Consider the following 25,017-nt stretch of genomic DNA (forward strand, 5'->3'; position numbering starts at 1 on the left):
GGTGGGCTTCAAAATAAAAGTTTTGGGAAATAAATTTCTCAAAAAAATTCTCTAACCGGTCGCAATAATATCGCTTATCGCGATATTTTCGGGGGCAATTAATCGCCCAGCAAAATGTGTTATCGTGGCAGGCCTAATGTCGACTAATCGTTGCAGCCCTGTAAAACATATCGAACAACGTAAAAGGTAATATGCATAATATACTTGATCGCTATAGTCCCGCTGAACACAACTAGTCACATTGATAAGCTGCGCGGTTTTGGTCACTTACGCTGCGTGTTAAAAACACAATGGATCGCAGACGGATCAGACACTGAAAAGTCATGAGAATATGGATGCTAAAACTTTACTTATCCATTGGCAGGCTAGTTGATGGACTAACGTCAGGCTGCGTTACTGGAAGTAGTAATAGTGCGATGGGTTGTGATTGAACAAACACGTCGAGCTCCCTTGCTTTGGATGAGCTAACCGGCCACATTAATGTGGGTAGTGAATTTATTAAACAACGGAGGGATCACTGGTTGGTTTTGGCCGATTATGCTGTCCACTGCATCAAACCACGGAATTGGAGTATTGCACAGTGCAATACTCCAATTCAGCCATTGGCAATTCAGCCGTTGGGTGGGGGGCGCTGTTGAGCGGGCCTGTGACCAGACCTAAAAGTGCCCCTGGCTCTGCGGCTCTGCAGCTGCATGCTATTGGGATTCGTTGGAAGCAGCACAGAGTCTCGACTCTGGACTTATTTTATTTTATTTTAGCAGCAGTTATCAATATCGACCAGGAGGACAGCGCGATCTAAGGGACATGTTTCATTACTAGTCAAGTGTCATTACTTTAGTTATCAAAGGTGGAATCTCTGGACGCAATGACATTATATAGTTTAAAGCTAAACTACGTTTTTCTTTCTTGTTAGAAGAAAGATAACTTATTCAGTTAGATTTGATTTGATCTTTATTTATCTCTAACATTTTCAACCATAAACACACACATTTGTAATAACAAAAAAAACTAAAACTAAATAAAATACAAATGCATTTAAATATATTTTCCTATGGAAGGAATAATCAACATGGCGCCAATTGGTTGACTATAACAGCACCGTGACCAAATATCCCTATACTAGCACCTTGTTAAACACTTTTTTTTATATATATTTATTTATTTATTTTTAATCATAATTATTCTTGTGAAATCTTTCCACCTGGGAGCCTTTTGACTAAATCAATTTATTCTCCCCTTCTCTGAATGGTGTTTCTTATGACAATAACAACTATAGACGACAAAACCAAAGTAAAGAAACAACATTTGATTTTTGGGACGGTTACATTCACTTTGGGACGGTTAAAATTGTATTTCGGGACGGTTCTGGGACGGTGGTGAAAAAAGTTAGTCTGGAGCCCTGCCCTCCGGTACTCGAGGAAGCAGCCGTCGCATCTTTTCACCTGCACAGCGCGATCTCTCAGCGGCGAGGGTCTGCGTGGGAGGGACACGCCGCCCCGTCGCTTCCTGAATCTGCTGCGCAGGCGCACCAACCGACCTGTAGGAGTCGCTGTCCACAACGTCCGATCCCCACCCACCAGCTTCCCACCCCCTAATACTGCTAATTGTATTAGGAACTCACAATCTAAAACCCCTCCCTACCTCCCTCTCCCAAACAGTTCCTAATTTTTTTTATGTTGCATGATCATGTATACATTTATTATGTATTATATTTGTTATGTTTAAATATCAACATTATCTGGCCAACCAGTAGCAGCTAACTAGTTAGTTTTGGTGAGGATGCAAAGCATGTAAGATGCATTGGAAGCGTTGCAGGGAAAAACAGGCAGGGACTGGTCGCAAAATGCGCACTCTAAAGATAACATAGCACGCTATGCTGCCGGAGCTGCGCTTGGGAGGAAATAAGAGTATTGATATGAACCGAACGTTGTTAGCTGCCGGAGCCATAGATATTATGGCTGGAGCTGCGCTTGGGCGGAAATGAGACCTGCCACAGGATTTTCGAAATAAGAGTATCGATATGAACAGGGGGCGGTCAGGTGGCGTAGCGGAGATTGTGCTTGTCACCAATGCAAGAGGCTGCGGTCTCGACTCCCGGAGAGTCAGCATTGCCTTGGCTTGGGCTGATCGCTATACTAACTCGTTTGGCTGAGTTAGGGGGAGGGAAGCCGTGGGTGGGTCCTGGGCGTTGTGGACAGCGACCCCTACAGTTCAGTCGGGGCGCCTGCACAGTGCTAGTGCAGTAAATTCATTCATTGCACAGAGTACAGACCGATTTTTTCATAGCACGGTGTACAGCCCTGATGTCTGCCTTAGTTAAATATAAAACCACCAAACATTTACATTAGTGATGCACCGATGTATCACTCCCGTCCAAATCCTGTTGATTTTGTTGTCATAGTTCCCACTCCCTTCTGCTCCTGTTGACTTTGAATCCCGTGATTGGGCAGGACCGGGAGTAAAAGTTAAATTGACTCCCATCCCATGGGAATCCCGAAAAGATGTCATCCTCTAGTTGACACGCCCACTGCGCGAAGCCTCTGTGCTCCTAAATAACTTTTTCCAGTTCGCACATATATCTATGACTAATTCTATCTATTTTTAGGGGCAAATACGAGTGAAATAGTCGCGCCCTGGCTGTGGTTACATGACGTCATTGCTATTTTAGAGCTGCTCTACCGGTTACAAGGTATAGTCAAAATCCATACCGTAGCGCAAATTCATACCGTTTATACCGTATACCCTTTATGCCGTCCACCCCTACCCCACAGTGTTGTGGGGGTGTAGCCTCTGTAGAGTGCTTCAGGGCGGCGTGCTGTATGGGGGCCTGCTCTTGGATTGGGCCCTGTCCGATACGCTGGCGATGTGGGGGGTGGTGTCACTAGTGACGTCTGGTGGGGTCTCGATGCTACGGCATCGTTGGCCTCACCAGGCCCCCTTTCCAGGGGGTCCTGACCCTCAGGCTGTTCCTGGGGCTGGGTCCTCCTCCGCGCTCTGCTGCTATGGCCTTGCCACGGGGTTGGGTTCTTGACCCTTGACCCTGTGATGTTAGGGGCTGTAACAGGTTTTTTTCCCTTCCCGTTCGTTCCCTAGTGGCATGTGGGATGCGCGCCCGAGTAGTCGCGGGTCCTTCTGTGTGAAGGTAAGTCCCACGATCTGCTCACCCTGTGCGTTGAGTTGCTAAACCCTCTTCGCACAGTCAGATCCGATTCCCTCCCGTCCCCCTCTAGGGGGGTCCGGGGGCTCGGGTCCTCCCCGGTTCTGATGGTTGTGGGGGGCCTCAGCGGGTACATTTGTCGAGCTTCCGCTCTGCTCAGCTCCTGTGTTCCACTAGAGTGCAGAGCGTAAGCTATACGATATATAACATGCGGTTATTCTATAACCATAGTTATATGAGTATAGCGAGCGCTCTGCACTGACTCACTGAGGACCCTGTGGTCTTCGCCTTCGGTTTGATTGATTGAAAACTTTATTAACCCATTCTCTGCCGGGCTTATATCCATCCTAAACCATCCTCCGCCAGCGCTATTTGTCTATGGAGATGTTCACCTTCTTTGCAGGGCTATAACTTTTTAAATTGTATTGCTAAATTGACATTACTATGGCCCATTCAACATCAATTATCTATCGTTCAGGATGTAGGAACGTTTTATTTTTTCATTCACACATTCATACTAAAATACCGTTTAGAGTATAAATATGTTTTTATCGTTTTCTGCAGTATTTCATAGAACGTGAGATATAGGCCTAAATGCATATATTAGATGATCGAATGCAGTTTGATACCGATCAACGTTATATTAAAAATTTCAACTGTACATGGTCCTAAACGTCATGACTGGTCATCTGCGGGTGAACGGAGGGGGGGGGGGCGGGGGGGGGGGGTCGTTTATAATTCAATGACCGACGTTAAATGATTCATGTAGTATGGGTGATATATTGATCAGAGCAGTTTGTATCGTCGAAAATGGTAAAGAAAAACGCTGAAACTCACCCCAGTCTCCTCGTAGCGTTGGGGGATGAGAGTGGAGCAAAAATATCGCTATTATGGGATGTTGATCGATGCGATCCATTTCCGGTTTGTATATTACTAATACACGTCCAAATCATGTTGATTATTGAGTTATGGCAAAGATTCATATCGACAGTGTCTATATTGAGCCCCGGGACGATCACCGAGTGGCCGGACGAAAATAGGGGACGGACCACTTCCGGTTTGGGCAACTTCCTGTTTGGCAACTCGCCGATCGGCCACCAGGTGGCGGTATTGAAGCGTTGCAGAGTTGTGCCGAGTCCCACAGCATCACCCAAGACTCCGTGGGTGAAATATGAATACCATGAAGAACATATGAAATATTGATCTCAAAGACGCCTTACGGCGTCATTGGCAGATTACGCATGGCGGAGAATGACGTGTTAACACGTCATCGGCGGAGAATGGGTTAACAGATTGCAGAATGGGTACAGTACAGTACAGCTCAATACATACAATTGTTAAGGGGATGTAGACCAGAGAAAGACTTTCATCTTGTTTACATCAGGGTCCCCCATTTTCCATTCATCATAACATATACGACATACAGATAGACAGTACTGCTACATCTATACATTTATGACGTACCAGATTTGCAAATACAGTACTGTTTGTGATACAAAAAGAGTCCAGAAAAGAGAGTATATTTGACATAGAAACTGTTGGAGGAGGTTGGGTAGGATGGGTGGGTGGGGGATAGACTTACACTGTACAAGCAAAACTGTACATTTAAATATTGACAAAACCATACTTGGTCATTTACTGTACATTGGAGGGGGTTGATATAGCTATAAACCTGCATTCCTTCGAATATATCATTAATAAATTAAACTTATATTGAAATACACTATATAGCCTATACACCAACACTGAAATGACAGTGGATAAATAAATAAGAACTAAAGCTAATCGGTGGAAATAGACTGCATTAATATTTCATAACAAGTCTTGTGTGCGCCTACGAATGAACAGTAGCCTATAGGCTTAATTATGGAATAATAAGCCATACTGCGTTCATTCATTACGCCTGCCGTAGGCTATATATATTATATTTCATTAATTCATTCATATACAGTACTGCGCGCGCGTGTGTGTGTGTGTGCGCGCGCGCTGCGGCAGGTGTACCGCCAGCTGTATATGATGCCAATACATTAATCTAATCTAGTTTTGATGCCGCGCAAAAGTGATTACGAAACCTAGCTGCATTTCTCGGAGACGCTCTCTGATTGGCACTGACTGATGCTAGGTTTCGTAATCACGCGGCTCGCAAGACTCGCAAAGCACTTCCGCCATTCCATTTGCACACACCTGCGTCACTAGTTGCCTTATAAGGAGCGCTGGAGGCGTTGTTTTGTATGCAAATGACCTGAACGGGAACGCGCTTTCGAGTTTAAGACAGAATGCCATTCTCCAAGCAGATATCAGATCACATTTGACGTAGCAACTGTACATTGGAGGAGGTTGGGTAGGTGGGGTGGGGTTGGGGGGGGGACTGTACATTGGAGGTGGTTGGGTGGGTGGGGTGGGGGGGGGGGGGGTTGGGTAGGAGGGGTGGGTGGTTGGGGGACACTGTACAACTGTACAAGCAAAACTGCACATTGGAATATTGACAAAACCATACTTGGTCATTTACTGTACATTGGAGGGGGTTGGGTTAGGACATTTATAGGGGCCAGTTTCGAATTGCAGTCTCCCGTAGGTGTTCTTTGAGAGTGTTTTTGAAAGTGGGTAGTGATTCACATTCCTTTACAGCTTTGGGTAGGGCGTTCCACATTGATGTGGCATAATTGTGAAACGTGTTTAGTCCCTTGTTTGAGCAGAATCTGGGTTTAACATGATTTGTGGAGCTCCCTCTGGTGTTGTGATCGTGGTATTCACTGACCTTTGGGAAGTATTTTGACATGTACATGGGTACCTTGGTCGTGTAGTGTATCTTGTAGACCAGGCCCATTGCAAGTTGCTGTACTCTGTTGTCTACTCTAAGCCATCCTAGGTTGTCAAAGTGGGCAGGGGTGAGGTGGGTTCTAGGAGTAAGGTCAACCCTTTGAGGTGCTTTGGTACCATGAGGTGCAAGCATAGTCGTAGTACCCTTGAATGAGTGCTCCTGCCAGAGTCTTCAGGGTATTCTTGTTTACCAGTGAGGAGATCCGGTACAAGAATCGAGTTCGTTGGTTGACTTTTTTTATTACATTGGATGCCATTTTGTCACAGGAAAGATTTGCCTCTAGGATGGAACCCAGGTAGGTAATTTCTTCTTTCCTTGTGACAATATTGTCACCCACTGTAACTGAGAAGCCGTCTGTCTTGCTGAGTTTGTTATTTGAACCGAAGAGAATGGACTCTGTTTTGCCCATGTGTAATGATAGTTTGTTATCAGCGAGCCATATGCAGATTTTGCCTAGTTCCAAGCTGAGGGTTTTTTCAACCTGTAACTTGTTCTTGTCAGAGACCAGCAGGGCTGAGTCGTCCGCAAAGAGGAACAAGTTGCAGTCACAAGCTGACGACATGTCATTTGCATAAATTAGGAACAGTAGCGGTCCTAGTATGCTTCCTTGTGGAACACCACAGCTCACTGTGAGGGGGGGGGGATAGGGTACCGTTTACCTCCACCATCTGTTCTCTCCCCTCCAGGTAGGATTGCATCCAGCTCACTGATAGACTATCAAAACCAATTGCTTTTAGCTTGTCAATCAGAATGGTGTGATTGACAGTGTTGAAGGCCTTTTGTAGGTTTTTGACCATGCCGCAGTATTTGCCCGCGTCCACCTCTTGTTTGATGTGGTCGTTTAAATAGAGAAGGCATGCGTCAGTGGAGTGGGATGATCTGAAGCCAGATTGGAATTCGTAGATTAGATTTTAGGTACTTTTCGACCTGTTCGTATGCAATTGTTTCCATGACTTTCGAGATGGAGGTAAGGATAGAAACAGTGCGGTAGTTGCCTGGGTCTAATTTACTGCCCTTTTTGTGCAGGGGTGTTACTCGCTACCGTGGTGAAAGACTTGGGAAGGAGCTGTTAGTATGGCCACGTCCCCGCTTATGTAGAGGAGCGGATGTGGGTGTGGCCAGGAGGATGGGTGTGTACATGTGAAGAAATTTATTCGGTATTAGATTGATAAGGGATAGGGTTCCACTACATAGCTGTCAACCATCCTGTTTTTCCCGGGATTGTATGGTATTTCAACCTTCCTTCCCGCCGTCATCCCGTTCCCGTATTTTTCCTGTTAAAAAAATATATATATTTTTACAAAATGGCTTCAATTCCCCTCCGTGACGACAGGTGGCAGCAGTGTAGATTAGAACGTTAGCACAGGAAGTCAGACCAGAAGACGGTTGCGACCCGAAGAAGAAGAAAAACAGCAACCGGAATCCGGATAGAAATGTATTACATTCTATGATGGTCTTGAGAGAGGATTGTGCGGTTCCACCAGCTAAGAAAGCCAAGAAGAGCTGCAAATATCTCGCCAAGTAGGCCGTATGGTGAAAGCTGAGAAGTGGCTAGAAAGCGATTCTCGTTCCCACCTCGGCGAATTACACAATTTTCACTTTGGGTGAAAGTTCGATTGGTGTAGATTTAGGAACAAAAAGGTCTCCATTGACAAAATAGCACATTTTGCGCAATCATTTTCGTAAAGTCGGGACTAGATCTTTCCTCGCAAACGGATATTTGGTCACTGCAGAGTTTTATCTGACGCAATTGGTGCGAGTTCGGTCACGTATCTTGCACTAGACCAATAGCAGCTCTCCTTGTTGCCAAGTTACAGACAACAAGAGATTTGTGTAAACAGTAGTAATGGAAGCAACTGAAAGGCAGTACTCATCGACGAGTACAGAAGACGACGAAAATAGAGAAAAAACACCTTCTAAAGTTCGCAAAAAGGTTTCAAAACAATGTTATATGCACCTCACATCCGTTCAGAAAGAAAGTGTACAATTTTACACAGACACGGTGGGATAGATAGAAACTCCGTCGAGCGGTGGCTTAAGTTGCCAGGAGAGAATCGTATCATTGCAGAATGATGCATACAAACATTGTTTAGAGATAGAGTTTGCCAATGTTCCCGGGGATGCTGGTTTTCACGCTACTTGCTATAGGCGTTTTATGGACAAAAAACGCTTGGATGCAGCTTCGAAACGGGCTATGTGTTCTGCAGCTCAAGATGTGAAAGCAGAGCCAGAACTTATGGCTCTACAAGTGAAAGTCCTCTGAAGAAACTTCAAACCAGGACAGGCTTACCAGCTTTTGTCGGACCTGTACTTCCAGTCTTGTGCATCATTTGCAAGACAAGGGACAAATATGTGACTGTGAAGGGCAAACGCAAGAGGGACCATCTATCTATGGCTGAAACATTGTCTGCAGGTATGAAAAAAAGCCTAGCTACACTAATGTGAAAAATACACTATTTGATGCTGTGCTGAGATACAGTTTAGCTGTGTTTTTATTAGGGATGTCCCGATCCGATCACGTGATTTTCTGAAGATCGGGATCGGCAATAAAAAAAATATCAGCAATTTTGTTTTTTTTACTTCAACAAACATGACCATGTTCACGTCTTAAACTCATACTGAGGCCTTAGTTTTGGTTTTAAATTGCATATCATCATTCATTTATTTATTGTCACACAGAGCAAAAGAATTTTGCCAAAACAAACCAATAGTATCCAGCTGCAGAACGGCAGACCGGCCACATTCTCAGACGCAAATAATTTTTTCTTTTTTTCCCCCAATTTTCTCACATTACATTCACCCTGAATGTTGACATTATCCAGGTGAAAAGTTAACTTCATAAATCATTTGATGTATAATTAAATCAACTTAAATGCGTTTGGGTCTGAGAGAGTGGCTGATCTGCCGTTCTGCAGCTGGATACTATTGGTTTGTTTTGGCAAAATTCTTCTGCTCTGTGTGACAATAAATAAATGAATGATGATATGCAATTTAAAACCAAAACTAAGGCCTCAGTATGAGTTTAAGACGTGAACATGGTCATGTTTGTTGAATAAAAAAAATAAATAAATAAAAAATTATTTTATTTTTTATTTTATTTTTTGATCGGATCTGGAAATATCGGTATCGGTAGATACTCAAAATCACATGATCGGGATCGGATCGGGAGCAAAAAACGTGATCGGGACATCCCTAGTTTTTATAGTTGACATAACTAGCATTCTAGTTTTCTTCAGATACTGTATGTAGTTTTACTACTAAATCTCATAGTGATGTTTAAAGTATGTTAGCTTCTGTTAACCCCCGCCCCACACACACACATAATACTGGGGGAGGGGTGCATGCCTGTGTCCTGTATCCTTGTGTGTGTGTGTGGGGGGGGGGGGGTGAAGCCACAGTCTCCACAAGGTCTGCAGAGATTTAACACAGATTGACATAGATAACATTTTCCTCACATTATCAAAATACAATCAAAGAAATTCTCAGTCCCAACACACACTCATGTCATTTCCCAATTTTATTTAAATGCCTGTTGCTGAGAGCTGCCCAGGTGAAGCAAGACACCAGCCTGCTTTTGCATATCCAAGACAAAGACTGTGTGGCAATTGAGGTGCGATATCACACAACCTGTTACAGGGAGTACACCCTCTTGCGTTGCCCTTCACAGTCACATATTTGTCCCTTGTCTTGCAAATGCCTGGTAGTACAGGTCCAACAAAAGCTGGTAAGTGTCGTGGAATATATTATCATGTCATTACACAGCTTGACTGGTGCACTCTGACCAGCTATATAATGTGCTCAGATGGGGCAGACACTACTGTCCCTTTAAATCTTCTTCTCTCCTAGCAAGGATTGTTTAGCATTCCACATAACGAACAACACCGCCTAGCCAAGGCTGGTTCTCCTTTGGACAAGACTTTGTTTACCTATCTGGGTGTCTAGGGGACGTCATTTCAATTGTGTATTTAATATACGTGTGAACAGCACTCTTGGTCATTTATGGCCAGAGGCTACTGTATTAACATGTGTCTCTGTCTGTAAACTGTCCTTTCATTGTGGCCACGGTGAAATAAACTTTCCTATTATTAATAATGACTCAGAATCATTAATGTAAACAGCTCATCGTTTGTCCTTTAAATATTTCCCATTACATAAGCCTGTCCTGGATCGAAGTTTGTTCAGAGGACTTTCATTGGATGTACATTGGAGGTGGTTGGTGGGGTGGGGGGTTGGGTTGGGTAGGAGGGGTGGGTGGGTGGGGGACACACTGTACAACTGTACAAGCAAAACTGTACATTGGAATATTGACAAAACCATACTTGGTCATTTACTGTACATTGGAGGGGGTTGTGTTAGGACATTTACAGGGGCCAGTTTCGAATTGCAGACTTCCGTAGGTGTTTCTTGAGTGGTTTTGAAAGTGGGTAGTGATTCACATTCCTTTACAGCTGTGGGTAGGGCGTTCCACATTGATGTGGCATAATTGCGAAACGTGTTTAGTCCCTTGTTTGAGCCGAATCTGGGTTTAACATGATTTGTGGAGCTCGCTCTGGTGTTGTGATTGTGGTATTCACTGACCTTTGGGAAGTATTTTGACATGTACATGGGTACCTTGGTCGTGTAGTGTATCTTGTAGACCAGGCCCATTGCAAGTTGCGTAATTCTCTGTCGTCTACTCTAAGCCATCCTAGGTTGTCAAAGTGGGCAGGGGTGAGGTGGGTTCTAGGAGTAAGGTCAAGCAGTAGTCTGACCAGTTTGTTTTGAGATGTTTATAATTTTGTTTTTAGCGCCTTTGAGGTGCTTTGGTACCATGAGGTGCAAGCATAGTCGTAGTACCCTTGAATGAGTGCTCCTGCCAGAGTCTTCAGGGTATTCTTGTTTACCAGTGAGGAGATCCGGTACAAGAATAGAGTTCGTTGGTTGACTCTTTTTATTACATTGGATGCCATTTTGTCACAGGAAAGATTTGCCTCTAGGATGGAACCCAGGTAGGTAATTTCTTCTTTCCTTGTGACAATATTGTCACCCACTGTAACTGAGAAGCCGTCGGTCTTGCTGAGTTTGTTATTTGAACCGAAGAGAATGGACTCTGTTTTGCCCATGTGTAATGATAGTTTGTTATCAGCAAGACATATGCAGATTTTGCCTAGTTCTGAGCTGAGGGTTTTTTCAACCTGTAACTTGTTCTTGTCAGAGACCAGCAGGGCTGAGTCGTCCGCAAACAGGAACAAGATGCAGTCACAAGCTGACGACATGTCATTTGCATAAATTAGGAACAGTAGCGGTCCTAGTATGCTTCCTTGTGGAACACCACAGCTCACTGTGAGGGGGGGGGGGGGGATAGGGTACCGGTTACCTGCACCATCTGTTCTCTCCCCTCCAGGTAGGATTGCATCCAGCTCACTGATAAACTATCAAAACCTATTGCTTTTAGCTTGTCAATCAGAATGGTGTGATTGACAGTGTCGAAGGCCTTTTGTAGGTCCAGCATGACCATGCCGCAGTATTTGCCCGCGTCCACCTGTTAGCCCGTTTCGCAGCTGCATCCAAGCGTTTTTTGTCGATAAAACGCCTATAGCAAGTAGCGTGAAAACCAGAATCCCCGGGAACATTGGCAAACTCGATCTCTAAACAATGTTTGTATGCATCTGCAAGGATACGATTCTCTCCTGGCAACTTAAGCCACCGCTCTACTTTACTACTGTTTACACAAATCTCTTGTTGTCTGTAACTTGGCAACAAGGAGAGCTGCTATTGGTCTAGTGCAAGTTACGTGACCGAACTCGCACCAATTGCGTCAGATAAAACTCTGCGGTGACCAAATATCCATTTGCGAGGAAAGATCTAGTCCCGAGGAAAATGATTGCGCAAAATGTGCTATTTTGTCAATGGAGAACTTTTTGTTCCTAAATCTACACCAATCGAACTTTCACCCAGAGTGAAAATTGTGTAATTCGAACGGGATGAAACGATACAGCCTTCACCATACGGCCTAAAGTGGGAGGAGACGTTCCCGTACCTCACGAAAAGCAACGTTTCAACACTATGCTTTTTGTAAATTATGCCGCGCTGATTTCAATGTCGCACACGGAGGAAAAAGCGACGTCAGTCAGCATGACCAATCGGCGAGGCATAGAGGCTATGAAAAATGTTCACAAATACACTCCTTCTCAGAAGGTGTTGAGAAATGCGAGGTCTGTAACCTATACCTACAACAGGTCCCTGGCCGATGCAAGAGACCCCCACAGGGAATGAAGTGGTATCCCCCATCCATTCCAGAGTGATAAAACAGTCTAATTAGATTAGATTAAAATGTATTGTCATTATACAGTACAACGAAGACATTTGGCATCCAACCAGAGTGCAAATGTAACAGTAAAGTGCAATAGTAATATACAATACTAATCAGATGTATGTGCAGTACAGATCACTTTAAACAAAATGTCACTTTAAAGGAAGGAGGTATTGTATAGTTTAGATACATTAAGAGTTACAATTGTATTGTAGTGTACATAGGAACCAGTTTTTCAGGAACTTGGCATGTCTTTTTTTTTATCATGCATATCTTGTGTTACCTATTCTTTTTTCTATGCCTATTTTTATTGTATTTTGCACAATCAATCAGCATTTCACTGTATGTATGGCTTCAACCATTATCTGAAATTAAAAAATATATAAAAAAATATAACCCTAACTAGGGCTGACCTTTGTTTTTTTTTTTTTTGGAATTTGAAGCTTCGGGGCCGAGATTCGATTTTAATTCGAAGCTTCGAGAAAAAAAAGATTTAAATATGTTTTTCAAATTTATTTTTATTTTACTTTTTTGTTGTTGTTGTGGGACTTGTACAACGCTTTGTTCAACTTTGTCAGTGCTGTAAAGTTTAAACCTTTATAAATCTTAGACAAACAAAACACTTTGCTTTCATGAAATATTGTAAGCCGTCATTTGAGGCTTTATAAAAGCAGCACAATGAACACAAATCTGTCAGTGCCGAGTCCGACCTCATCTTAAATAACAAACAGAATTGCTTGTTGTAGTTAACAAATAGAGGCAGAGTTGATTTTGCAAAAAAAAATTTAAATCATATATATTTTTTTTAATAATCGAATTTTATTTTCATATTCGAATCCCATGCCCATCGAACGAAGCTTCGAAGTATTTAAGACAGCCCTATGAAGAGTAGAGACACTTATTAATGTTTTATGGTAATAAATATTTTAAAGAGTAGAGACACGGTGTGATTATTACTATGATTGAAAATCAATTTAGACGAAGACATACAAAGAAGTAATTATCACAATTAGCGATTTATTTATGGCTGGTAAAAAATCTGTTTGACGGGTAAAAAAAATCATATACTCGCCAGTTGGCTGGTAAGCCAAAAAGTTAGTTTCCTCCCCTGCAAGTGCCTGTCTCACAGTGTCACACTGGAAACTCTCAATCTCTGTACGTCAATATTACTTGTCCCGGACAAACGGTGAGCGTCTTCGGTCTTCCGAGTGCTCGCTTAGTAGTTGACAGTGGCAAGAGACCCACAAAAATATCAGAATGTTTAATAAAAGTTCCTGCGATACTGGCCATTCTCTCAGTCAAGGGAGCACTTGCAAATATACTGCGATATTTGAAGAGGATAACGTTAAAAAAAGCAGAAGAAGATTGAGAACAGACACAGACTGACCAACAGGGAACTGTATCCAACCCTAGTACAACCCTCGAGTCTAAGGTAAGGACACATTAAAATCACAGAGGTGTAATGTTAGTCTATTGGAACTGTATACAGTAGTCAGCTGCTAGTTAGCGTTCTAGCTTGATAGCAGGCTCCTTGCTAGCTAACGTTAGCCCTGTATGTGAAAGAACTACACAGTAGGGCTGAACGATTAATCGATTTTGAATCGAAATCGCGATTTGAAATGATGTAATTCGCCAAAAAAAAAGAAAAAAAAAATTCAAATTATTAGAATATATATATATATTTTTTTTACCAGGAAGTCCCATTGAGATACAAGATCTCCTTTGCAAGTTGTTGTTATTGTTGTAGGAACCGTTTGGGAGAGGGAGGTAAGGGGTTTTATATTTTGTGTTGTGAAGTTTAGACTTCAGAGAGGGAGAGTAAAGTACAGAAAAAAAGGTACCGTTGGGTACCGGTATCGATTCCCAGGTAAAAAGAACAATTTTCAAGCTCGGTGTCCCGAACAGACCCACCGCGTAGGCCAGATGCAAGCCGCATTTTACAATAAACCTCTGTGGGGCTGCTTAAAAATAATTATTATTATAATCGCACATTTAAATCGCAATCGCAATATATGTCAGAAAAATCGCAATTAGATTATTTCGCAAAATCGTGCAGCCCTACTACACAGTAGTAATAGCTAACAGTTGAGCAGTTGATTTGATTGCGAGTGTGTATTGTTCGCTCAAAGCAGCCCGCCCCATGTTAACTAGGTGTATGTTATATTGACGAAGCTCAACAACCGAGGTTCAAATTTAACTTCACATTTATTGGCTGTTCATTTACATGTCGCTTAATGCTAATGCATCGGAGTCCAGCGTACAACTGTGTTTTTCTTGACTTCCGGACCTAGTGTGACGCACTTGTGATCACCCAAAATGACTACGCTGCCACAGAAAATGCCAGTTTGTATTTCTGTACTTTTCACTATAGGGATGGGTATCGTTAGGATTTTATCGATACTACTACTCTTATCGATACTGCTTAACGGTTCGGTACTTTATCGATACTCTTATTGGTTTTTTTTTTTTTGCAAGAAAAAAAATACAATTAATTAACAGAATCGACATTGCTTTATTATTATTTTAAATAACTTTATATAAATATAAATAAATATGATTTCTTCAGCAGCAACAGCAGCAATGTTTTAAATGTGTCTGAATTAGACTTTATAATCAACAACAAATGTAAGATAACATTTTTTTATTATTATTAAAACAATTCATTTTACAGCAAAAGGCTACCAGAAGTTGAAACAAACAGTTGCATGGCAACAAATAAAATAATAATAATAATGGTCAATCATGGTTGTTATATCTAAAATGTTGACTCCTATTTTCATCAGCTGGTCCAAGTCACACATATTACAAAGGTTCCTTTGATAAACAGGTTCAGATAACAATGGTCATTTGACTGGGGCGAATCAGGGATCCACCTCAAATGGTAATTGGCTTTAGTCTAGAGCAGGGGTCAGCAACCTTTTTGACATGGAGTGCCTGTTTGAAATATAGTTGTAACTAGTGTGCCTCAACAATATTCCATGCATCGTAATTTTTTTTTCTCATAATCAGGTATTTTTAATGATAATTTTTACATTATTACATCAGTATTGTTATTGTTATTATTAACAATATTATTATGATGGTTGTATCAACCCTAAATCTGAGTTGGGGGGGGGGGGAATGCAATGCAGACAAACAGCTGCATACAGTGCGACCATTTCACTCACATTTGCCCATTCATTTTTGGACACATCACACACCATCGGTGTGTGTACTGTACGTGTGCTGTCATAGCTCCACCTACAGACCTAATGGAGAACACCAGGAGAATACCAGGATGTGAATGGAGGGTGAATGTGAGGTATATCGTGTAAATAAGTTTTGATTGATCGCAAGACTACACTGTAAAAAAAAAATTATTAGTTACCAGAACTTAAAAATATTGAGTTCAGTTACTGTGCATTAAGGTTTTCAGTTTTCAATCCATAATAAGTTAACAGAAAAATAAGTACACAACCACATTATTTCAACCTAATAAAACTATGTTTATTGTCATTGTTTTAAGAACACAAGTTGACTTGGTAATACTCACATTTTGAGTAAAAAAATGGCTTTTAACATGTGCAATGTTCAATGAAATAGAAAAATAAATAATATAATTTGTTGATTAATCCCACTGGTCACAATGGTGACCGTAATAATGTTTTTGTTATAAGGCTCTGCAAATGTTACTGAATGATGTAGCAATGTATTTCCAGCTAAATTGAAATAATAAACAAATAAAGGGTCTCAATTAAATATGTGGAAGTAAAAAGAACCTGTGGGAGGATTTCAACAAGATAAATGCGACAACAGTGCAAAATAGTTCACTATAATATTTCAAAGCAAAAAAAAAAAAATTACATTTTTTTTTTTATTTTTTTTTGTGCTGCCCCCTGTGCCTATGCAAATGCCCCTGCATGCCTATGCAGGCACGCGTGCCTAGGGTTGCCTACCCCTGGTCTAGAGTTTCTGTGTGTCTGTCTGTGTCTCTGTCTGTCTGTGTCTCTGTCTGTCTGTGTCTCTGATGTCTGTGTGTGTGATCAAATCAGTGTGGGGCAATGTGTGCGTGTGTGTGCTTGGTGTCTGCATGTCTGATTAAATCGTTTGCATTTGGCTCACTCGAGGTGCAGGGATGACCAGTTTAACCTGTTTGAGTGGTTGTTCTGGGTGAGACAGCTGGGGGCCGTGTGTTCTCAATAAACAAATTGTTCTGGGTCTGTTTGGCCTTACACATAGTAATAAAGGTATGCTATAATAATTGGTGTTATTTATCTAATAACCCTCAAAAATACACTACACATACAAATAATACGGTACTGTGTAAGAAAAGAGATCATAAAAAATATACATCCGAAGGGGAAGAAACTGTACATTGGAGGGTGTTGGGGATTTTGACATTTACTGCGGCCAGTTTCTAATTGCAGCCTCTGCAGGTGCTCTTTGAGTAGGTGCTCAATGAATGCAGACTGGATGGGTTAGTGTTGCATTAGAGTCCACATTGAGAGAGTGGTTTTGAAGGAGGGCAGGGATTCACATTCCTGTTGTGGGTAGGGCGTTCCACATTATTGTGGCATAATTGCGAAACGTGTTTAGTCCCTTGTTTGAGCCGAATCTGTGTTGAACGTGATTTGTGGAACTCCCTCTTTTTTTTTTTTTTTTTTTTTTTTTTAACTTCAATTATTTTTTTAATGTTCGAAGCTTGTGCCATCGAACGAAGCTTCGAAGTATTTAAGACAGCCCTATGTATGTGACAAATAAACCTCTTGATTCTTCTTGAGTTGTAGTATTAATATGTACAGTGATGAAGGTATAAAGACACTATGGTAATACATTGATTGATTGCTAACTTTAACACTTTCACTGCCCAAGTGTAATTTCTTATTAGTCCCTTGAATGCCCACATCCACTCCAATGTTAACGTTAATATCGCCTAATCTATGTTTTAAATTATGGCTATGTGTCTAATCTGCCCGTCGTTTATCAAAGACTCATTTTCCAGTCAACATTGGCATGGCAGATAGTTTTTTTATCCCTTCATTTCCGTTTTCTAGCATTTTGAAAATCACTCGATTTCACGGAAAAAAACAACACATTCCATGATAATCGCCTTTTACTGGAATATTCTAGAACGTTGTCATTGTTCGGCCATGTCATGAATCGTTTTCAAATAAACGCTAGATTATCAATAGTATATGTGTAACCATGCACGCTCTTGCGGCGAGCCGAAAATCGAGTCTCCTATTTCCTGACGGCGAGCACAGTCAAACAGCAATAACACACAATCACATAAAAGCTTTTATCTCTGTGAAAACAAGTCTGATTATCCTAATACTGATAACATAGATTCCTTACCTGAGATCAGATGGTATCCAAATGGTTTATTCCAATTCCCGATCGCCATTCGAAAAAATCGATATGTTTATTGATCAACCGTGTATACTAGGCTTGGGCGGTATGACGGTATACCGGGGTATTTAGAGATACCGACGGTATTGAAAATCAATACCGTCAAAATCACAGTTGGGGTTCAGTTTCTATTTACACTGAAACAGAGTTTCGACGGGGACTGCATTGTTTGTAGTGCACACACACATACAGCACGGCCAGCAGAGGGCAGGGGAGGCGGTCCGTATTTCCCGCACAGAGCTGAGCTGAGCAAGATGGCGGCAGCATTGGCTATTGTGAGTCACGTGAAAAGAACACAGAGGTGCGTCACACTAACCTGTATGCATTTCCTCTATCTCTGAGCAGACTGCTAAAGCAATAATAATACGTTACCATTGAACGATGAAGCGTCGAAGTTAACCACCGTCACTCCAGCCCACGATGAGCTCCCTGACCACAGATGGCTAACGTTTTGTCAAACAAGAGCTAAACTTGCACACACTTGTCGCATTTGGACAATTAAAGGACTGGAGTCTGTTCGGATTTAAGCAATACCCTCGCCGCCACGAGTCGCCCAGTGACTTCATCCAGCACAACGAGACGGGGTGAGTGAGTGTTGAATTTTTTTTTATCATAATGCAACTGGCTCACGTTGATACGATGGTGCCGGGCTGCCGGCTAACTAGCTACCGTTAGCTCACGTCGATACCTGGATGGTGCCGGTAGGCGGCAGTGGGCTACCTTCTGTGATTTGTTTTCAGGTTGAAAGAACGGCCCTAATCTCAACGTGTTTCAATATAAGCAAGCGTTATGTACGGTGATAATAACGAGTATATTGTTAGCTCCGCCGCACCCCCCCCCCCCCGCTGATGAAGATGAAAGTCATACCGTCATATACCGTATACCGGGGTATTAGGTCATCAAGGTATGACGGTATGAAGAAAATGATACCGCCCAAGCCTAGTGTATACTGTAAAACCATTATTCCCCGCTGCTCCGAGAGTCCAACATGAAGCTGGTAGATGGCGTTTGCTTGAGTGAGAAGTAAAACGTGGATTCCGTTTTTTTTTTCTCATTAATTTGCATTGAGTTCAATCCAAAACAAAGGGTGAATTACCATCTGGGAGACGATAGGGGGCGCTTTTTCACATCTGAGCGGCTGAGGCAGCTGAATGTCTAACGGCAGACTCGCTTGATGCAATATAATTTCAGATTGCTAATAAAAAATAAAAAACGAATAAAACGAATATTCTCGGGCGTGGGCATTCAACCAGGGGCGCGAGAAGTCCGTGGGGAGTGGGGGTGCTGAGATATCGATCGTTTTTGATTAATTTTTTTTTTATATAAAATATATATATTATATAATTATACTTGTAGTTGTATTGTCTGCGAGACATCGCCACCACGCAACACGTCAAAATGCTCGCTATCTGCAAACAGCTCCACATGTCTGTCAGTCATAACCAACACTCTCGTTCACTAGGATACTATGATGAATTGAAAATGGGGGACCCTGATGTAAACAAGACGAAAGTCTTTCTCTGGTCTGCATCCCCTTAACAATTGTATGTATTGAGCTGTACTGTACCCATTCTGCAATCTGTTAATAAACTTTTCAATCAAACTTTTCAATCAAAACAGCTGCCCAACTCCACGCTCTGAGCGTTCTGATGCACACATCACAGCCCAGCTTACCCCATCTGGCTGTTGCGCCCTCTGTGTCACTGTCGCAACAACAATAGCTGCAGGAGCGATAATAATAATAACACACACATTACCTATTCCGAAGACGGTAAAACACAGAAGGTGGTCTTGCGTTCAGGAGTGGTGGAAATAAACGCCTTCATGACAACATGAATGTCCAGTGAGTCCAGAATATCCGGATGCATATGCTGCAGCAAGTCCAGGTTATTATTATTAAAGAAATCAGATGAGACATTTCTTTTCTGAGACACAAGTAAACACACTCTCCACTTCAGACAGTCCTCCCTCTCTGCAATTCGTTCCCGCATACAACATCGCCGACAGATATATTCCTTTACTGCGAATTGTCCCAAAACAAAAACTATTCCAGGCCGCTATTTATTTTACCAACGGATTTCCAGTTCCGCGTTGACGCTTCCAGGCCGCGTCTATTCGAATCCCAACCGGTTCATGCGTGGCTACACGCTGTTTTAATAACACTGCATTATCGAGACAGCGCCCCTATGGATCTGGCAATGAATTCCAAGAATAGGGTAAATCTGCAGTGCCGTTCCGCTCTATGACATTGAGTAGCGTCGGTATTCCAATGGAATAAAGGCCAAAACCACCTTGCAGTTGCAGTTACCCTCCCCGCCAGCAGGGGGTGCTGGAGCACCCGTCGCACCGCCACTTCTCGCGTCCTTGCATTCAACCCGCGGTGGGTAAACCCGAGAAATCTCGGGCGTGGCATGCAAAGTGTTAACAGATTGCAGAATGGGTACAATACATTCTGGCGCAATACACAATTGTTAAGGGGATGCAGACCATAGAAGGACTTCTTCCCCCATTTTCAATTCATCATAACATTTATGTATGCATTGTAAGATTTCAATAAATATGAACAAGTTAATGCTATACTACTACATAAAGTCAATTTATACTGAATTTGTCTTACACTTCCATTCATTTAATGCAGGGATATTCACAGCATTTCACTTTCAACCAGGTATCTGATTAATTTAATTTAACGAGGGGGAAGAGACTACATTGGGAGGGGGCGGGGCGAAATGTCCTGTTTTTTCCAATGCCAATGTTGACAGCTATGTTCCACTAGAGCAGGGGTGGCCAACCAGTCAGAGACTAAGAGCCACAAAAAAATTACTGTGGTACCACAAAGAGCCACACCATATACCAGCGTTTCTCAACCTTTTTTTTCAGTCACGGCACCCTTCATGTGTTTATAGGTCTCACCCTCTGGCCTCTGAAGTTGCTAATGTCTTTTTTATTTGGGCCTCACAGGGTTAAAAGTACCCTGTGAGACCCACGTTGCAAAATTACAAAATCACTTTTAGCCATTTAAAAAAATAATGTTTATTTAAAAAATGTTAAAGGGGAACTATTTTACTATTTCTTTCACTATTTGGGCACTTTTACACAATTCCTGTGAGTCTATGGAACACCTAGGTTTTTTTCAAAAAAAATTCATTGTTTTGTATTTCTAATCAAGTACTAAAAACCGCATTTTTCTACCTCAAGATCTTAAGCCGTTTTGAGGCTGGGCTCCAACCACTGTGTGGCCTGGGCCCTGTTTCATGTACGTGGTTCAACTAAGTCGATCAACATGTCCATTATCCAGCTTCAGTTAACCCGATGTTCAAAGCCGGGATTTTCCTGTTTCACAAAGGAGGATTCAGTCTCGTTAACTCAAGCCAGACTTGAGAGTCAGGCTCAAGTCAGGCTAGATGCGCGCTCCCGTTTTAGGTGGAAAGCCAGCACGTATCGATGGCAGAGACCCTGATTCTCAACGGCATTGATTGATTAATTGATTTAAGACTTTATTGACAGATTGCAATAGGCTCAATCGCCTCGCCGACAAGTTAAATGCGTTATCTATAGGCTAATTCTAAGTCCCTCATTACCTCAATCAATCAGATTATATTTCTTTAAACTTGCCTGCTGGATTGAATAATCAAATGAGATCTTGCTAGCGAAAATAACTAGTTAACTGTTATACAGAATTACGAGACGGCTTTCTTGCCCATTGATTGATGTATAGTCAATGTTTAACTTATCTCCAATGTGGTCCAACGGGTTGTTCTTTTGACTTCCACACGGACGACCCGGGTTCAAGACCGGGGTCCTTCTTTTTGCAATATAGGAATAATTCAATTTGGTGCACGTTGAGAGCTATATAAAGAATGACATCCTCAATGCATGTAGATTTATAATATTTTAACTTAAAACCAGGCTACTTTGGCGTATAATCATTAATATTATATTCAAAAAAATCATATTGGAAACACGGGGATTTGAACCCCGGTCGCTGAATTGGCAGGCTTGAGCACTACCGCTGGGCCACTGGGCCAGATGGGATAAATTCATTGTTTATACATTAATGAACGAGACACCCGTGTTTAGAATATCCTTTGTTTTGAATGAAGTTTATCTCTTTATCCTCATTCATTAATGTGACGTCAACGGCTCATTCAATTTCTCAAATCCGTCAAACAGCGCATCTCATCAGACATCTTAATCCCAGTTACAATTAAAATAACCACATCATGTGTACATCGCACGAGCGAGCGCCACCGTCGCCACGGTATATATAACGTGCATTATTTAGGACAAAGTGAATTTAATATCAGCATTTTGGGTCTATTTTACATTTCAAAAGCCCCCTCTGGAAGAATGGAGCACAAAAACGTAATTCAGAATGGTATAATGCAGATCGTAGACTGTGGGAATAGTTTCAGGAAACGGGCTGTCACTTCTTTGCGGGGGCGTGGCGATAGTTCAGGCTAACTTGAACTTGAACTCTGCTTTCGACCAGGCTCAAACTTTTGGATATGTTGTCATGGTGATTTGGAAAATCCAGGTACATGAAATCGGAAAGTCCGGCTAACCCAGTTATCCAGCTAAAGTTATCCGGCTAACTCCGTTATCCAGGTACAAGAAACAGGGCCCTGGTGCCAACTGCCACATCAACTGCCACATTATTATGGAGCTGAGAAATCTCTGACATCACAGATATGCACATTTTCAGATGACTCAGTTCAGTGAGGGTGAATATTGTGAGAGGAGAATTGGAAGAATTCGCCAATATGAGAATTAGAGACATATATCCTATTAATATAAGTCCACATAGCTAAGAAACAATGGTAAACACTGAAAAAAGCCATTTATAAGATAGTTCCCCTTTAAGCACATGTATAGTCAATTGGTCCTGTTGTTCAGCCTCACAATGCTATTTGATAGTAAATGTGTTTATATGTCCCACCCTCTGGCCTCTGAAGTTGCTAATTTCTTTTTAATTTGGGCCTCACAGGGTTAACCTCTTAAGCCCGAGATATACAGTAAAAGTGTATATTTTCAGCATTATGTTTGTTTACCAATTATTTTAACTGTTATTAGTGAAATATAAGATTATAGAAATCTCAGGGCATTGAGTCGGAAACCGGCGCATATTGACAGGAGGAAGTGGCACAGCCAAAAGTGAGTGTAGTCTTTTGAAGGAAGAGACTCAGGGCTTTCAAATTTCGAAAAACTACCCTACCCAGCTCACACCAGCCCCTGTCAATCATCTGACTTCTGGATTTACTTTTTAATTTCTCTTATTTTTTGGGATTATCTCCCACAAACCTGAACGTTATTGCCATAAAACAGAACGCAGTTAGTTTCTCTACCTTTCTGTGAACGTCTTGCAAAAAACGGTGTTGCAATATGATGAAAAATGGTGGAGAAATTTACATTATAAAAAAGATGGCAGAATTCAGTACTGTATCTACAAAACCTTCTGTTTAATCATCTTCCCTTTATTCATTTGCTTAGATTTTTCAGGTCTGGTCAATTTTAGCATGGTGTTATTTACAGTCAAAGATAAAAAAAAATTTAAATAGAATTGATATTCTCCTTTGGTTCATTACAATTTACTCAAGCCTAGTAACAGACACACTATTTCTGACACTGATCCATATATGTCCCTAGATTCAGATACCAAGAACATGCAAATGGACCATTTAAAAAAAAATTGTAAATGTTTATTCTACGTCCTTATGGAATGAGTGACATAAAAAAAAAAAGTAAAAAAAAAAAAAAAAAAGACAAAAAAAAAATTAAAAAATTTTATTTTTTTATTTTATTTTTTTTATGGATGGAAGAGCCGCACATTGACGGGAAAAGAGCCGCATGCGGCTCGCGAGCCGCGGGTTGGCCACCCCTGCACTAGAGTGCAGAGCGCTCGCTATACTCATATAACTATGGTTATAGGATATAACCGTATGATTTCTGTGCAAAATGTGATGATATGATTTAATGCAAATGTGCGCATATTTAAGTAGATAATGCATAATTTGCTTATTTAAACATACCATTTCAGAAAACTTGTAATACAAAAGTATTGTCTTAATATAAGTAATCAACTGGGGAAGTGTCATAGTGATATCTATTAGTTAATTTTATTTACCCTAGTAAAAAAAAACTATAGTGGCGTCTGTTTCATTATGTTCTTTGATTGATTGATTGAAAACTTTATTAACAGATTGCAGAATGGGTACAATACAGTACAGCTCAATACACACAATTGTTAAGGGGATGCAGACCAGAGAAAGACTTTCGTCTTGTTTACATCAGGGTCCCCCTGATCAGGGTCTGTTACATAGCTGTCCACGTTTTCATCCAATCCTTGGTTCCTGATAAAGAATCTGTATCTTTCCACTGTTTCATTACCTTAACCTTTGGATCGCAGGCCTCGTCAAACTGCTTGATCATTGAAGCCACTGTTGTCTTCGCCGACGGACTCGGCAGAATTGCCCACAGTTCTCTGCCCTTTCCTCCGAGGAGATCTTTAAACAGCTTGACTTTTGTCGTCTCTTCGGCGTCGGGCATGGTAAGGTCTACATACAATGTGAACTCCTCCTTCCAACTTCTCCATGACTTCGCCAAGTTGTTGGAGTTCAGAACCAGATGTCCAGGGGGTTTTAGTTCTTCTTCCATCACCAAGTTGTTGGAGTCCAGAACCAGATGTCCAGGGGGTTTTAGTTCTTCTTCCATCACCAAGTTGTTGGAGTCCAGAACCAGATGTCCAGGGGGTTCTAGTTCTTCTTCCATCGCCGACAGCTAGCAGGAGTTTTCTCCACGAGGTACGTGTTAGCCTGCTAGCAACAACTAGCCAGCTAAACTCTTTACTTCTCTAGCTACCGCGTCAATTACTTTCCCGACCTGTACCCAGCTGTCACCATGTTTCATTGTGTTCTGTCTGTATCCCGACTGTACACAATGGAGGGTTAAAGCAGTGTTGCTTACTTGTACAGTTTCTTTCTTCACAGTGAACGTTGTTCTGCATCAAGTCTCTACTGTTGCTTCCACCAGCAGTGAGTTCCGGTATTTGTGCCACTGCCTACCTATCTCAATAGGTCTCGCCACATTCTGACCTATGGACCTACCCCCCTCGGGTGAACGCGCATACACCTGGCGTGGACGCGCATCCACCTCGTGAACGCGCATACACTCTATCAGCCTATAATCAGCGATCAGTTTGCCTGCGCGGTCTATTTACAGATTTCATTCGCGGTTTTTGTGATACTAAATCCAGTGGAAAGATTAGATTTGTCCCGATCCACAGATATGCAACATGGCTATAATAAGGTCATTTATATATAGCCTGATATTCTATATTCTCTAATATAATGTGAACATGCA

General features: G+C 41.8%; 1 protein-coding gene across 2 annotated transcripts in view; it reads right to left on the minus strand.

The window, feature by feature from the left end:
• The window catches only part of LOC311248963 (uncharacterized protein), a 61,890-nt gene extending 37,212 nt beyond the window's left edge, over positions 1 to 24,678 (minus strand). For both annotated transcript variants that reach the window (XM_084338209.1, XM_084338210.1), the window contains exon 1: positions 24,046 to 24,678. In XM_084338209.1, coding sequence (XP_084194335.1) covers positions 24,046 to 24,426 — 381 coding nt within the window. In that variant the 5' untranslated portion in view covers positions 24,427 to 24,678. The remainder of the gene's footprint in view (positions 1 to 24,045) is intronic.
• Positions 24,679 to 25,017: the final 339 nt, after the last annotated feature.

The sequence above is a fragment of the Notolepis coatsorum genome (assembly GCF_963971535.1).
Source record: "Notolepis coatsorum genome assembly, chromosome: 2".
NCBI classification, from domain to species: Eukaryota; Metazoa; Chordata; class Actinopteri; order Aulopiformes; family Paralepididae; genus Notolepis; species Notolepis coatsorum.